Source organism: Heptranchias perlo, chromosome 5 (genome assembly GCF_035084215.1).
Source record: "Heptranchias perlo isolate sHepPer1 chromosome 5, sHepPer1.hap1, whole genome shotgun sequence".
In the NCBI taxonomy this organism is placed as follows: Eukaryota; Metazoa; Chordata; class Chondrichthyes; order Hexanchiformes; family Hexanchidae; genus Heptranchias; species Heptranchias perlo.
In genome coordinates this window covers 28,587,413-28,602,077 of record NC_090329.1, presented here as the reverse complement: position 1 = coordinate 28,602,077, position 14,665 = coordinate 28,587,413, and the positions used below count along the sequence as shown (strand labels likewise).

The window sequence follows — 14,665 nt, the reverse complement described above, 5'->3', positions numbered from 1 at the left end:
GGGGCACACACTGCCCCAGCAGATTATAGCAGTTAGTGGATGGAGAGTTCCCAATACTTCGTCTAACACAGTAAGTTTTTATCTCATGATTGGCTTGTTTAAATTCCTTCATCAAGTCTCCAGCATGTGTAGAAAAGACCGTCATGTTTTTCCATTTTAAAAATGAGATGTTCTTGGAAAGGCTACTGGTAGCCTAATCCCATTAGCCTCCTGGACCTAAAGCCCTGACACCTGGTGGCCTCTTGGCCCAAAGCTAAATACCAGAGCTACATGGATAATAAATTCTATCCAATACTGGACATCCATACAATGACTACTTATCTTGTCACTACAAGAACCCTATCTAGGGATAACGTCAATTCAAACATTCAATAGTGTTTCAACTGATTTATGCTAAGTCCCAGCTCCTAATATCATTTCTTGAGGACAAGCAAGGTTCCACTTTGTGCAATTTAGTTCATCTTGTTGGCACTGTTGAGTTTTACTCCTTACAGTCAGCTTTCCAACTGATGTCATCAACACTCGAGGTTAATACAAAAACATCCAAGTCGTAGAAATAGAAAAGAAAAGATTGGAGTTCATTATATTTTTTAATGCGCTTTAATGTTTTAAAAGAGGCGTTGAAAGCAGCAGCAGCCTGGCCGTGTTGTAAATAGGGAGATTTCCTGAGGACCTCATCCCCCCCCCCCGCCCCCCCACCTCCATGAATGGTTCCATGGCATTATATTATGGGCGCACCCCTCACTCCCTTTTTTCAGTGAGAATCCCAGCCCTTTCAGGGAGCCAGTTCACACCAAGCTGAAAGTGAGGTTACCTCCAATCGCAGAAACCTGAAAACATCATTTTGTTGAAAGATGCAAAAGAAAATCAAATCAGTAAATAATGTAAAATTGCTGAAGTGGGCAAAAATGAACCTGAATGGAGCCCACTAATTATTTATATCAAATATGTGAGTGGAGCAGTGCTGTTGCATTCACTGTGGTTCATTTTTCACTCAAGACTGTATTCCAGGCAATTATTCACATTAGTGAACCATCAACGATAGCAATGTGTTAGTAGAATGTAACAGATGAACTCTCAGAAACGAGGACTTTAATCAGTATGAGTAAGATGAATTGTGATTTACTGAAAAAGAGCCTCATGCCACTGAACTATGTAGACTACATATCTCACTCTCCCTTTTTGCACTCATGTGATGGCTCTGGTCACTGTCATGTACCTCCTAGTTTGGAAAATAACATTTACACTGTACTTTGTAATATATGTTATGTTGTATTTATATGCAAAGATATTTTCCATGTTATTTTTTATAAAAAGCCATATTGCTTACCTCCCGATCTTCTGAAAGTTGTCCTGTATTAGTCCTGAATCTGGAAATAGATGTTAGGAAATATTCAGGATATCAACCTTCGGGCCCTGTGTATTATTTTACTCTCATTATCAATTATTGCTGTAAAGAGAATGGCTTCTTGGTCCAAAGGACTGCAGTGGAAGAATGCCAGATATTGTTCCATAGCAATAATAAAGGGCATATTATTATTACAAAGAAGAATAGATGGCTGAGTGTGTCTTTCAAGGCTGTGACATTTCACACAATGAGATTCAAGCAGTTTGTACCACCATCTAAAGCCTAATCTCTTGTGCAAGTTTTGTAATATTGGTGCCTTTGCGCTTTCAATCTGAAGGCTTCCAGAGATGAGTACTGAATGTTTTGACCACCCAGTGCCAGCACCAAGCAGGTCCAAGTCATGTATCACATGCTCCACTCCAATAACGTCCACGGCCCAAAGCTCAGACTAATCACCTAGTGTAACAGTTTTTCACTTCCCATGGCAGCCAACCTTCTAAATGAGATTTACAGTTTGTCCCAGAAGAATAAATGATAGCCTAAGTTTTGTGAGAGATTAACAGTCACTTGGGATATAGATTTTACGTTCACTCTCAGCTAATAGGTTCAATTGGATGCAATATCTGTAAGTGAAAAATAATACACTGTTATAATCCTTCAGGTGTTAATTATTTTACACTATACATCATGACATCACCATATTCTTTTGAACAGCATAAAGATAAAGTAATTGAGAATGGAGAACATGAGTAAAGAAAGTTGCAGTCATTTAACCAAATGTGCTCCACAATCCAAACAGTTCAAACACAGCTCTAGGTTTTATTATTTTAACTACAATAACATAAAAAAGTAAACAAATCCTTTACACCTGAACACGCACAATTGAGATTTGAAAACTTCCAATCTAGATAAAGTCAAAACGAATCAACATTTGTCAACAAATTAATTCTCAACTGCAATTTTAATCATTAACCAGTTGTTACATGTAAGACAGTTGGACAGGCCCAAGTTCCACTGTTGTCAACCTGTCCCGCTCCAGTCAAAAGCAAATCATTGGGACAAATTTTCTGTCTATTACTAACATTACCCGGGTTGAAATAGGCGACTGTGAGTGCTGATTAAATATTATTCATGTTAACCAAGTAAATGAGCTTTGATTAATAAATGTGTTGAGATTAAATAAATAAGCATTGCTTTGCAAGACGCTGTTGTCTGGTGTGATTGTCTCTGGGTCCAACCTAAGATCACAGCTGAGAGCTGGATTTTCAGGATCCAATATTATAAACCTAACCATGTCATACCCTTTGGTGTTTACGTACAGCCGGCATAGATTCCTTTTACATCAAGAGACATTTAGACTATTTATAAGTATATATCCCTTTTACAACAATATGTCCATCCAAATATGGATATGTGTATTATACTGATAGGAAAATAGTCTTGCAATGTATTTTGCTTCTCTTGTGCCCTAGCAACGATGAGCACAAGGGATGCCTGTGTGTCCATAGTTTCCACTGTTGCTAAGATACTCGGGGTGTGAGGAGCACTGTAGTGATTTCCCTCCCTCAACCTGAGGTGGGCACCTGCCCTAATTGTTGGTAATGACGTTGACCCCTGGGGAAAGGTTGGGGGTCAGGGTCACAACTGATGGGTGACCAGAAGTCCTATCCTGCCACACTTCCAGTGGCAGAGCAGGACCACAGGAAATTGGGGGCCCCGAGTGTCTTAACTGCTTTTACGTGGGGAGCTGCAATAAATCTCTGCGGAAAATATCACAGAAATTTTAGTTAGACCAGTATAGAACAGATATATTTTTTTTAAAACTTAACACAATTCATAATAAACTGACATTACTAAACTGAAATCTGATATTGTTCTGAACATAACACAGCTTGCTAATAAATCAATGGTCTTTTAAAAGTTCTTCGCATGACATAGAAGGCTAATGTTTGGAATTGCTTTATTCAGCTATCACTGTTTATGGTGCTGCTTTCCTAACCATGACTTGCTATTGAACAAAAATAGTCATATTTATCATAATTGATTTTTGTGGTTGTATTTGAATGAATTGATGTTTTCTGTGTTAAATTTTGTTCTTTTTCCTACTTCTCTCTGTGGGTCTCTGACAGTACTGACTATTGCTGTGAGTACGGTTTCATGGTGCCAGTAACCTTTCTGTACATTAAGCCTCAGCATCCTAATCTGGACAAGGAGAAATGCAGCCAGGGTTCCAGCTTTTGGTTGCTATCCAGTGACTTCTGCTGAAGTGCGAGTGTGCACAAGTGTAGGTGTGAGTGTGCATGTGTGTGGATCCGATTAAGTGTGTGTGGGGGTGCGATTATGTGAGTGGGGGTACGAGTGTGTGAGTGCAAGTGTGCGTTTGTGCATGTGCGATTGTGCATTTGTGTGGGTGTGTGTGTGTGAGTGCAAATGTGTGAGTGTGCATGCATGCGGGTGCGATTGTGTACGTATGAGGGTGCGAGTATGCATGTGTGAGTGGGAATGTGCGTGAGTGGGGGTGTGCGTGAGTGGGGGTGTGCGTGGGTGTGGGTGTGTGTGAGTGTGTGCGTGAGTGCGAGTTTGTATAAGTGTGAGTGTGCCTGCGAGTGTGCGCGGGTGTGTGAGTGGGAGCATGTGTGTGAGTCCGAGTGTGCGCGGGTGTGTGAGTGGGAGAGTGTGTGTGTGTGAGTGCAAGTGTGTGCGGTTGTGTGAGTGGGAGAGTGTGCCTGTGCGAGTGTGTGAGTGGGAGAGTGTGTGTGTGTGAGTGCGAGTGTGTGCGGTTGTGTGAGTGGGAGAGTGTGCCTGTGCGAGTGCGAGTGTGTGAGTGGGAGAGTGTGTGTGTGTGAGTGCGAGTGTGTGCGGTTGTGTGAGTGGGAGAGTGTGCCTGTGCGAGTGCGAGTGTGTGAGTGGGAGAGTGTGTGTGTGTGAGTGCGAGTGTGTGCGGTTGTGTGAGTGGGAGAGTGTGCGAGTGCGAGTGTGTGAGTGGGAGAGTGTGTGTGAGTGGGAGAGTGTGTGTGTGTGAGTGCGAGTGTGCGCGGTTGTGTGAGTGGGAGAGTGTGTGTGTGAGTGCGAGTGTGCACGGGTGTGTGAGTGAGAGAGTGTGCCTGTGTGAGTGCGAGTGTGTGCGGGTGTGTGAGTGGGATAGTGTGTGTGTGAGTGGGATAGTGTGTGTGTGAGTGGGATAGTGTGTGTGTGAGTGGGAGAGTGTGCCTGTGTGAGTGTGAGTGGGAGAGTGTGTGCGGGTGTGTGAGTGCGAGTGTGCCTGTGTGAGTGCGAGTGTGCGCGTGAGTGGGAGAGTGTGTGTGAGTGCGAGTGTGCGCGGGTGTGTGAGTGGAAGAGTGTGTGTGAGTGCGAGTGTGCGTGTGAGTGGAAGAGTGTGTGAGTGTGAGTGTGCGCGTGTGTGGGAGAGTGTGTGAGTGCGAGTGTGCGCGGGTGTGTGAGTGGAAGAGTGTGTGTGAGTGCGAGTGTGTGTGTGAGTGGAAGGGTGTGTGAGTGTGAGTGTGCGCGTGTGTGTGAGTGGGAGTGTGTGTGTGAGTGCGAGTGTGTGTGTGAGTGCGAGTGTGTGTGTGAGTGGGAGAGTGTGTGAGTGCGAGTGTGCGCGGGTGTGTGAGTGGGAGAGTGTGTGTGATTGTGAGTGTGTGTGTGAGTGGGAGAGTGTGTGTGATTGTGAGTGTGTGTGTGAGTGGGAGAGTGTTTGTGATTGTGAGTGTGTGTGTGAGTGGGAGAGTGTGTGAGTGCGAGTGTGCGCGGGTGTGTGAGTGGGAGAGTGTGTGTGATTGTGAGTGTGTGTGTGAGTGGGAGAGTGTGTGAGTGCGAGTGTGCGCGGGTGTGTGAGTGGGAGAGTGTGTGTGAGTGGGAGAGTGTGTGTGAGTGTGAGTGTGTGTGTGAGTGGGAGAGTGTGTGAGTGCGAGTGTGCGCAGGTGTGTGAGTGCGAGTGTGTGTGTGAGTGCGAGTGTGTGTGTGAGTGGGAGAGTGTGTGTGAGTGCGAGTGTGCGCGGGTGTGTGAGTGGGAGAGTGTGTGAGTGCGAGTGTGCGTGTGAGTGGGAGAGTGTGTATGAGTGCGAGTGTGCGTGTGAGTGGGAGAGTGTGTGTGAGTGCAAGTGTGCGCGGGTGTGTGAGTGGGAGAGTGTGTGTGAGTGCGAGTGTGCGTGTGAGTGCGAGTGTGCGTGTGAGTGGGAGAGTGTGTGTGAGTGCGAGTGTGCGTGTGAGTGGGAGAGTGTGTGTGAATGCGAGTGTGCGTGTGAGTGGGAGAGTGTGTGTGAGTGCGAGTGTGTGTGAGTGGGAGAGTGTGTGTGAGTGCGAGTGTGTGTGAGTGGGAGAGTGTGTGTGAGTGCGAGTGTGCGCGGGTGTGTGAGTGGGAGAGTGTGTGTGAGTGCGAGTGTGCGCAGGTGTGTGAGTGGGAGAGTGTGTGTGAATGCGAGTGTGCGTGTGAGTGGGAGAGTGTGTGTGAGTGCGAGTGTGCGCGGGTGTGTGAGTGGGAGAGTGTGTGTGAATGCGAGTGTGCGTGTGAGTGGGAGAGTGTGTGTGAGTGCGAGTGTGCGCGGGTGTGTGAGTGGGAGAGTGTGTGTGAATGCGAGTGTGCATGTGAGTGGGAGAGTGTGTATGAGTGGGAGAGTGTGTGTGAGTGCGAGTGTGCGCGGGTGTGTGAGTGGGAGAGTGTGTGTGAGTGCGAGTGTGCGCAGGTGTGTGAGTGGGAGAGTGTGTGAGTGCGAGTGTGCGTGTGAGTGGGAGAGTGTGTGTGAGTGCGAGTGTGCGCGGGTGTGTGAGTGGGAGAGTGTGTGTGAGTGCGAGTGTGCGCAGGTGTGTGAGTGGGAGAGTGTGTGAGTGCGAGTGTGCGTGTGAGTGGGAGAGTGTGTGTGAGTGCGAGTGTGCGCGGGTGTGTGAGTGGGAGAGTGTGTGAGTGCGAGTGTGCGTGTGAGTGCGAGTGTGCGTGTGAGTGGGAGAGTGTGTGTGAGTGCGAGTGTGCGCGTGAGTGGGAGAGTGTGTGTGAGTGCGAGTGTGCGCGGGTGTGTGAGTGGGAGAGTGTGTGTGAGTGCGAGTGTGCGTGTGAGTGGGAATGTGTGTGAGTGCGAGTGTGCGCGGGTGTGTGAGTGGGAGAGTGTGTGTGAGTGCGAGTGTGCGTGTGAGTGGGAATGTGTGTGAGTGCGAGTGTGCGCGGGTGTGTGAGTGGGAGAGTGTGTGTGAGTGCGAGTGTGCGTGTGCACATCAAATGAGGACGAGATGGGGTTTGGCTGTTTTGCCCTCCACCTGAAGTGCCTGCGAATGCTCTCTGTCTAGGCTCGCGAATGAATAATAGTCACTTAGGCAAGAGACTGGAAGGCGGCCCGTGCCCGTGGGACCATACCCCGGAATAATTCAGTGTCTTCAGGAAAAGAGGGATGAAAATTGGCAAAAAAAAGGAACTTTCTTCTGAATGCAAAAGCAACCTAAAGCAGTTAAGATACTCAGAGTGTCCAAAATGAGGTACCATAAGGTCATGCCCAAAAGGGTTGAGCCTTTGACTGGGGGTATTTCTCTGTAAGTTTGCACAAGATGACTCCATGACGCTGCGTTCCAGCAATGCAGGGAACGTGGGTCAGATGTAAGACTACAACAATGTAGGCCAGATTCTCCAGCCTGTGCTCCCTGTGAACACAGCTGCCCATTGGGAGTATGGACCACGGAATCACCCCTGGAGTTTAGGTAACTTTGTTGTGATTGGGAAAAGCCGCTATGATCAATATTACACAGTTCAGAACGAGAGAAACGAAGTAAAATCACATCAATGAACTGACTTTCCCAACTATATTCTTTGAAGAACCCAAACTTGTCAGTCATGACTGAAAGAATGCAGAAATGTTTGTAAACTCTGCTGTGCAGTATATTTGAGGTAAGTGTGTATGGATTATGCACCATTGCTTATCACAATAGATGAATCAGAAGCGTTCTACAATGGGAGTAGTAATGGATCATTTCTAATAATCAATATTTAGGAAAAAATATTTTGAATAGCATTTGTTGTGGTTTTGAGTTACACAAAAGCCATAATGCTATAGCGAATAATAGATTAATTAAGTAATCAAAGACTTCAGATACCTAATAATAGAAGAGGCCTGAGCCTGCTTATTCCATGTTAAACAATGATTTGGGAAAAGTTATAGTTGCACTCAATCACACTATATATTAAAAGAATAACAGATTTGGAAAGTATGGATCCTTATTAAATTCAAATCTGAAACTTACTCTAACTATAGCAATATAAGGGGTAAAAATAATATATGGTTTGTTGCTGTATTAACAAGATTATTTTGAATGATATTGCTATCATCACCAGCCCTGAGCTGCCTTGCCTTTACTGGTAATTAGCACCTTAGGACTGATAGTGATTGCAATGCCTGAGTAAAATCATGTTGTCACTGTTATTATCAGTCAAAAGTTTGAAGTACTGCAGTTTGTTGTACCCTGTGGTGTTCTTGTCAAAATTTTTGGGGCTGTCTTCGAAGTTATCGGTCCAGTAACAATCCTTTTTAGTGCTGAGTCACTCGTTCTTATGCATATCAAGGTTAAGATACAAGTGTACAGTCAAACTTTGGGTTCGACTGGCTGCTCTTAACTGAATTGGTGGCTGTGTACTTTTTGTTCATGCCTGGATAAGCCTTCACTTAGTCACATAGAATAATAATATATGGTTCTTTTCAGTATCTTCCTCTGCCAGGGAAATGACAGCTTTTTTTCCCTTGAGATAAAATATGTAGATGCACATGGCCTACAGTCAAAAGAAGCCCAGCTATCTGTAACTAATAAAGTGCATTGAGAGTAATGGGTATTTCTTGCACTTTTAGTAAGAAAAGTTTTCTTGCTTTTCTATTCTGGGTTTAAATGCTCACCAATCAAAATGGTGGTTGGTGGTGATCGTTTCTTTAAAACTCAGTGAAATGGCAGGTAACTAGCCAGTCATGGTACACCTGTAATAATGGTAATTTCACAGTTCACAATCACCTAAACCAGCTGTTGATTGGTAAAAAAATGCAAAAAGCTTTGTTCAGTCAGCTGTGAAGTGTCGTGGGGAGAGCTTTATTCTGATTGCTTACTGCCAAATTCAATAATCTCAATATACAGATCAGGACCTATGGAGGCAGTAGTAGATGGCATCATGGAGAGCTATACTCACACTGACAAATACGTTAATGAGTTTCCATGATTGACAAATGCCTTCCTGTTTTTATATGGCAATTGGGTCTATATATGGAACTGTTCTTGGCAAAATGTTCTAAGAATACGCACAGCATCAAATTAATAAATGAATTTCCATATCTAACAATGCCCTACTGTTTTCAGATGGAAATGGAGGAGTTGTGTGGGCATATGTGTTAGGTGGATAATTGTTGCACGTTTTAGGCAAGTTGAACCCATATTTAATGGCTAAACAGTTATGTATTCTTATAAATACATAACTACAATCCTCCTACTAACAAAGCAGCACTCTTAATTCCAAGAGACAAACTATAAAGTCATTCAAAGAAAATATGGTAGTTGGAGGCATGTTTGTGATAAAAACTACAAACTGCAAATCTGATTGTAAATCTGAATTACAACCAGAAATTCTAGAAAGACACAACAGATCAGCCAGCATCTGTTAAGAGAAAATGCAGGTTAACTTTTCAGGTGTAGATGTAGGGTTTACCTCCAATATATCAAACTACCTTTTCTCTTTTCAGACTCATTATGTACTTCTCCATTCTCTGTCTTTTATTGTTTCATCATGCCAAGATAAGTAATGGATAAGAGTCTAACAGATGCATTATTTGGCTATAAAGGAGGGAAGATTGTGTAAGCTATTATTAAAGTAGCAATTATCTTATAGCTGGTGAAATCCAGAAGATAATGTATGCCCTTGTGCTTCAAGTGAATTTGTCCTAAGCAGGTTTATTTACCTCATTGTTAACTAAAAGTAAATTGCTGGAAGTCTGACTCAAGCCTGAGGATAAATTGAGAAATAAAGTGATCTACATTGGATCATTCTTCTTTATTCAACATCATCCATACACATATAAAGCCTAGCTTGATTGGTTCTTTGAGAACTGTATGATTTGGCACACATCAAAAACTATCTCATGACATCAGTAAAGGGCTGACAGAATGTTGCATGAAGTCTGCTATTATTGTGTACTAGAAAGCCCTAGGCCCTGTAGTTCCTTTCCTCTCAGCTAAAATGTTGTCTTCCCAATGTCAAATGGACCATTCCTTCAGCTTTTATGGAATATGTAGGTCATATTAGATAGTCCTTCACAGTATTTGCACATTTAGTTTTATTGGGCCAGAATTTGCTGTCAACATAATGGCAAGGCTCATGGCGCTCACCGTTATTTATGGATAAATGGTACAGCAACTTCAGGCGAGGAGCAGATGCGCAGTTAAATGTGAATATCCAAAAGTTACTGCCCGAGTTGCGTTGCTCCGCTGTTAGCTTCACGAAAATGGCATCTTGCCCTTAGTTTTTTTAGGAACTTGCTGTATTTGCCCATTAATTGCCCAGTAAACTCGTCACAGAAAGTTAAGTCTTGTTATTACAAGCACAAGTACCCATTTAACGACGTAATAAATGTTAATGATTGCCAATCAACCTCTCTGACACCAAACATTAACTATTACAAGTGTGGAGACTCATTCCTTATGGTTTTGAATTTTTCAGGGAGATTTTAAAAATGTCAAATTTTAAATTTTAAATTTTTTTTCTTACTTTTCCTTTCTGTTTCTTTTTTCTCTTTTAATCCAATCTTTCTTTCCCTCACTTTATTTCTCTTTCTGTACCTGATTTGACATTGAATTCACCCCCTTTAATTCACCCTCCTTCTCAGTCCTTCCTGTGCTTATTTCTCGATCCTTCTATCTCATTGGTTAAGGAGATACCCTGTTGGTTGCCTTGTTCACTCAGGTCCTAGATGCCCCGTTTCCTTCACTGCACCATTAGCAGCTTTGTGGGCAAACATTTTTTGAGCTGAAGGGTGCAGGGGTAAGTCTAACTAACAGCAGACACAGTTAGATGCCCTGCCAAGGCAAATTCTGGCCCAATATTTTTTTATGTTTCTATTTTAACACTCAGGCCATCAGCACTGTAAGCCAGTAATCTACGTGCCTCCAAACAACAAATGTTTGTACCAAATTCTGCCAAAGAGTTTAAACACTGGCAAAATACAGCAGTATATTTATTAATTCTGAAAGCTACAATCGATGCCTTAAAAGCTGGTCACTTAAAAATAATGTCACTTACATTCTAGGTTTTACTTAGATGTTTTTTATTTGCCCTAAGTCAAAGACGACTCCCATAAATTAGACCTCACTCCCTACAAACTGTAGGATTGTGATTTTATATGCCCAATATCTGGTAATATATTGTTGCCTAGGGTCAAACATTCTGGACAGGGCCCAAATCTCTCAGAATTTGAAAGGTGGTAAAATTAACATTCTATCCCTTGGCTTAGGCTATAAATTATGGAAAAGGTTTATTAAAAGTAACTGTAGCAATTGAACAGATTACAGTAGTCTGCAGAACGTGACTATTCCTCCTTTGATTTAGGAAACAATAGGGGCAGCCCTTCACTAATTCCGTCAGTCAATACTGGACCTGCAATAGCTCCCTTTAACAATAGTTTACAAAGTTTGTGTTGAGCTTGCTTGTGGCAGTGTTGGAGGCCAAAGGTGGAAAGGTTGGAATGAGAATGTGAAGGGGAGTTAAAGTAGGGAGACCCAGGAAGGTCAGGTTCAAACTTGTGGCCAGAGTGAATATGTTTGGCTTGCTTGTCTCTTTAGTTTCTGACAAATTTCAACCCAAAACATTGACTGACCTTTTTCTTCCTTTCAGATACTTGCTATGTTTTCAAAGTTTACTATTTATACTTCAGATTTCCAACATTCACAGTTTTAAAAAAATATGAATTATTATGTTGTGCTAAATATAACAATTTTGCATTTATGTACCATATTCTGTAGAAATGCAGATTGTCTTTTTTATGCATTTGTTCGCTTGTTAAATATTCCATTACATTTTGCTGCAATTTGGTGCTTCTTATATTTAAAAAATAGGCATGCCCACTGCCATCTTTAATATTAATATATCATACAATTATCCTCTTAATGTTGCAACCTTTAGAACATTTTTCAGATTTAAATTTATTGATATGTGGAGCTTTCAAACCTCTGATGAAGGGTCAAGGCCCATAGAGTGCGACAAGACGTTCCTGAGTACAAGAAATCTTGAACTACACTGCGTTATCCTGTATCTGAGTGAAGATACAAAGACTAGTAACTATTGTTATGTATTGTATTTTAAATATTTCAGGTCCCCCAGGATGAATGGGGAGGATATCCACTGGGAGGCAAAGATGAGGAGATTCCTTGCCGAAGGATGAGGAGTGGCAGCTATATTAAGGCGATGGGAGATGAAGAAAGTGGTGAATCTGACACTAGCCCAAAAGGTTCACCAAAAGCAGCTAGTCTCCATGAAACCCTAATGAAAGCTGCTGGTCAGAAAGCAGATAATCAGAAGTAAGCATTCCTTCAATTTTCTGTCTTTTTTCACTAGTAGGCACAGCATTAGATGGGATGTTGGGGAGAGTTGGGAGGGTGCACCTTATGATTTTCATTAGGTTAAATATCTGAAGTATCTTATGTGTGATATATGTAATAACTTATAACCAGGAGTGTGCTGTAAGGAAAGAAAACTTTGAGATTCAGCTGATGTTATAAATTGCAAGTACAAAGTCTGAATAGTATATGAATCTGAGTCCCAAGACTACCGGTAGCAAGAAACACCCTTTTATGTATGATTTTTTTACCATTTGTCAAATGTGAATAGTGCAGTAGTGTGATCAGTTCTGGGCAGTGCACCTCAGGAAAGATATATTGACCATGGAGGGGGTGCAGTGCAGATTCACCAGAATAATACTGGGGCTAAAAGGGTTAAATTGTGAGGACAGGTTGCATAGACTAAGCTTGTATTCCCTTGAGTATAAAAGATTAAGGGATGATCTAATTAAGATAACAGTATTTATATGGCTGGTCCAGTTAAGTTTCTGGTCAATGGTGACCCCCAGGATGTTGATGGTGGGGGATTCGGTGATGGTAATGCCGTTGAATGTCATGGAGAAGTGGTTAGACTCTCCCTTGTTGGAGATGGTCATTGCCTGGCACTTATCTGGCGTGAATGTTACTTGCCACTTATCAGCCCAAGCCTGGATGTTGTCCAGATCTTGCTGCATGCGGGCACGGACGTTATCTGAGGGATTGTGAATGGAACTAAACACTGTACAATCATCAGTGAACATCCCCATTTCTGACCTTATGATGGAGGGAAGGTCATTGATGAAGCAGCTGAAGATGGTTGGGCCTAGGACACTGCCCTGAGGAGCTCCTGCAGCAATGTCCTGGGTCTGAGATGATTGGCCTCCAACAACCACTACCATCTTCCTTTGTGCTAGGTATGACTCCAGCCACTGGAGAGTTTTCCCCCTGATTCCCATTGACTTCAATTTTACTAGGGCTCCGTGGTGCCACACTCGGTCAAATGCTGCCTTGATATCAAGAGCAGTCACTCTCACCTCACCTCTGGAATTCAGCTCTTTTGTCCATGTTTGGACCAAGGCGGTAATGAGGTCTGGAGCCGAGTGGTCCTGGCAGAACCCAAACTGAGCATCGGTGAGCAGGTTATTGGTGAGTAAGTGCCGCTTGATAGCACTGTGGACGACACCTTCCATCACTTTGCTGATGATTGAGTGTAGACTGATGGGGCGGTAATTGGCCGGATTGGATTTATCCTGCTTTTTGTGGACAGGACATACCTGGGCAATTTTCCACGTTGTCGGGTAGATGCCAGTGTTGTAGCTGTACTGGAACAGTTTGGCTAGAGGCGCGGCTAGTTCTGGAGCACAAGTCTTCAGCACTACAGCCGGGATGTTGTCAGGGCCCATAGCCTTTGCTGTATCCAGTGCACTCAGCTGTTTCTCGATATCACGGGGAGTGAATCGAATTGGCTGAAGACTGGCTTCTGTGATAGGAGAAGTGTTGCTGAAGCAACGGTGTCAGTTAGACGCCAGCAGATGCAGAACCCATCGAGTGGTGATTGCGACCTCCTTTGGCCCAGAAATGGTACTGCACTCAGATTTGTATTATGACACTGCCCCCGCTTTGGAGGAGTGGGAGGCCACTTTGGGCTAGATTTTGGTCTGGGGACAAAAGCGCGCCCGAAACGAGAGCCCCGAGGATCGATGGAAATTGATCCTCGGGGCTCACCAGCATACTCGGCATGAGCTGCCAGCACTGGTCAGGCCTCCACATGCAGCATGTCTGAGCGAAGAGATTGATGTCCGATCTCGTGCCTGACTGGCAGCAACCCTCAGGTAAGTCCTGGGAGAGGGGATTGGAGCGGGCTGTAGGGGGAAGCACTCCTGCTCTTCCTAACTCTGCAGGAACTTTTTTCTTCACTTATCCTTTGTTGGTGGCTGTGGGGGGGCTGCTGAGGAATCCTGAGTGCAGCAGGCCCATCGCCAACTAATTTCTGATCGGGTTCTTTCAAACGGCCTCTAATTTATATATTTAAGGGTCCTAATGTCTGTTTTAGGTGTCTGCCTGAAAAATGGATACGATACATACAATTTCTACCCCACTGGATTGTAATCGGGCTTTGCGATATAACAAAAATGGAATCGTGCCTTTGTTAAAAAAGCAGATAAGGGAATTCCGTAAAAATATGCAAACTCGTTTGTTACTAATGTTGCACTGCGACACTTCAACCCAGTAATTTTAATTTGATTTACAGAATTCCTTTACAAAAGATTACAGTTAGATTTGTAGTGTAACTTCAGAGTTAAAATAATTTCCTTAAATTACTTACAATTTAATAGGAGTATCGGTGTTTATCAGATTGAGCTAGACATATTTTGAAGTTATTTCTGAATCTCATTACAGTAGTCCACTATTATTTTTCTGAGTTAGTCCACTTCAAATCGATTTAAATTTGAGATGTCCTCTCCGGTAACAGCTGAAGCTACCTAAGAATGATTTTGGTGCAATCAAAAAAATTAAAAGAATATGAATTTGGGAATCTGGATGTAAAAAGCACTCTCCCTTTCTCTGTGACCCCATATTCTCTGTGACTCCACTTGTTCTGTGACCCCACTTTCTCTATTCCTCATGTCTTCTCACCACAAAGCTCTTAGATTGGTTCAGGAAATTGAAATAAAAGCTATCTGTAGAAGAAGCCATTGGGACTGTGTGATTTCTTGTTATAGATGTTCTGAATCAGACGCTACTCTAAGGTATCTTTGTGTTGTATATGAGTGG

The 14,665-nt window shown here is 43.3% G+C and overlaps 1 protein-coding gene across 1 annotated transcript in view; it reads left to right on the top strand.

Moving 5' to 3' along the window:
• Positions 1-14,665, top strand: part of LOC137321349 (disks large-associated protein 2-like) — a 168,754-nt gene that overhangs the window by 31,089 nt on the left and 123,000 nt on the right. The window contains 1 exon segment of the mRNA XM_067983735.1: positions 11,667-11,872. Within this exon segment, the coding sequence (XP_067839836.1) occupies positions 11,667-11,872 (206 nt within the window).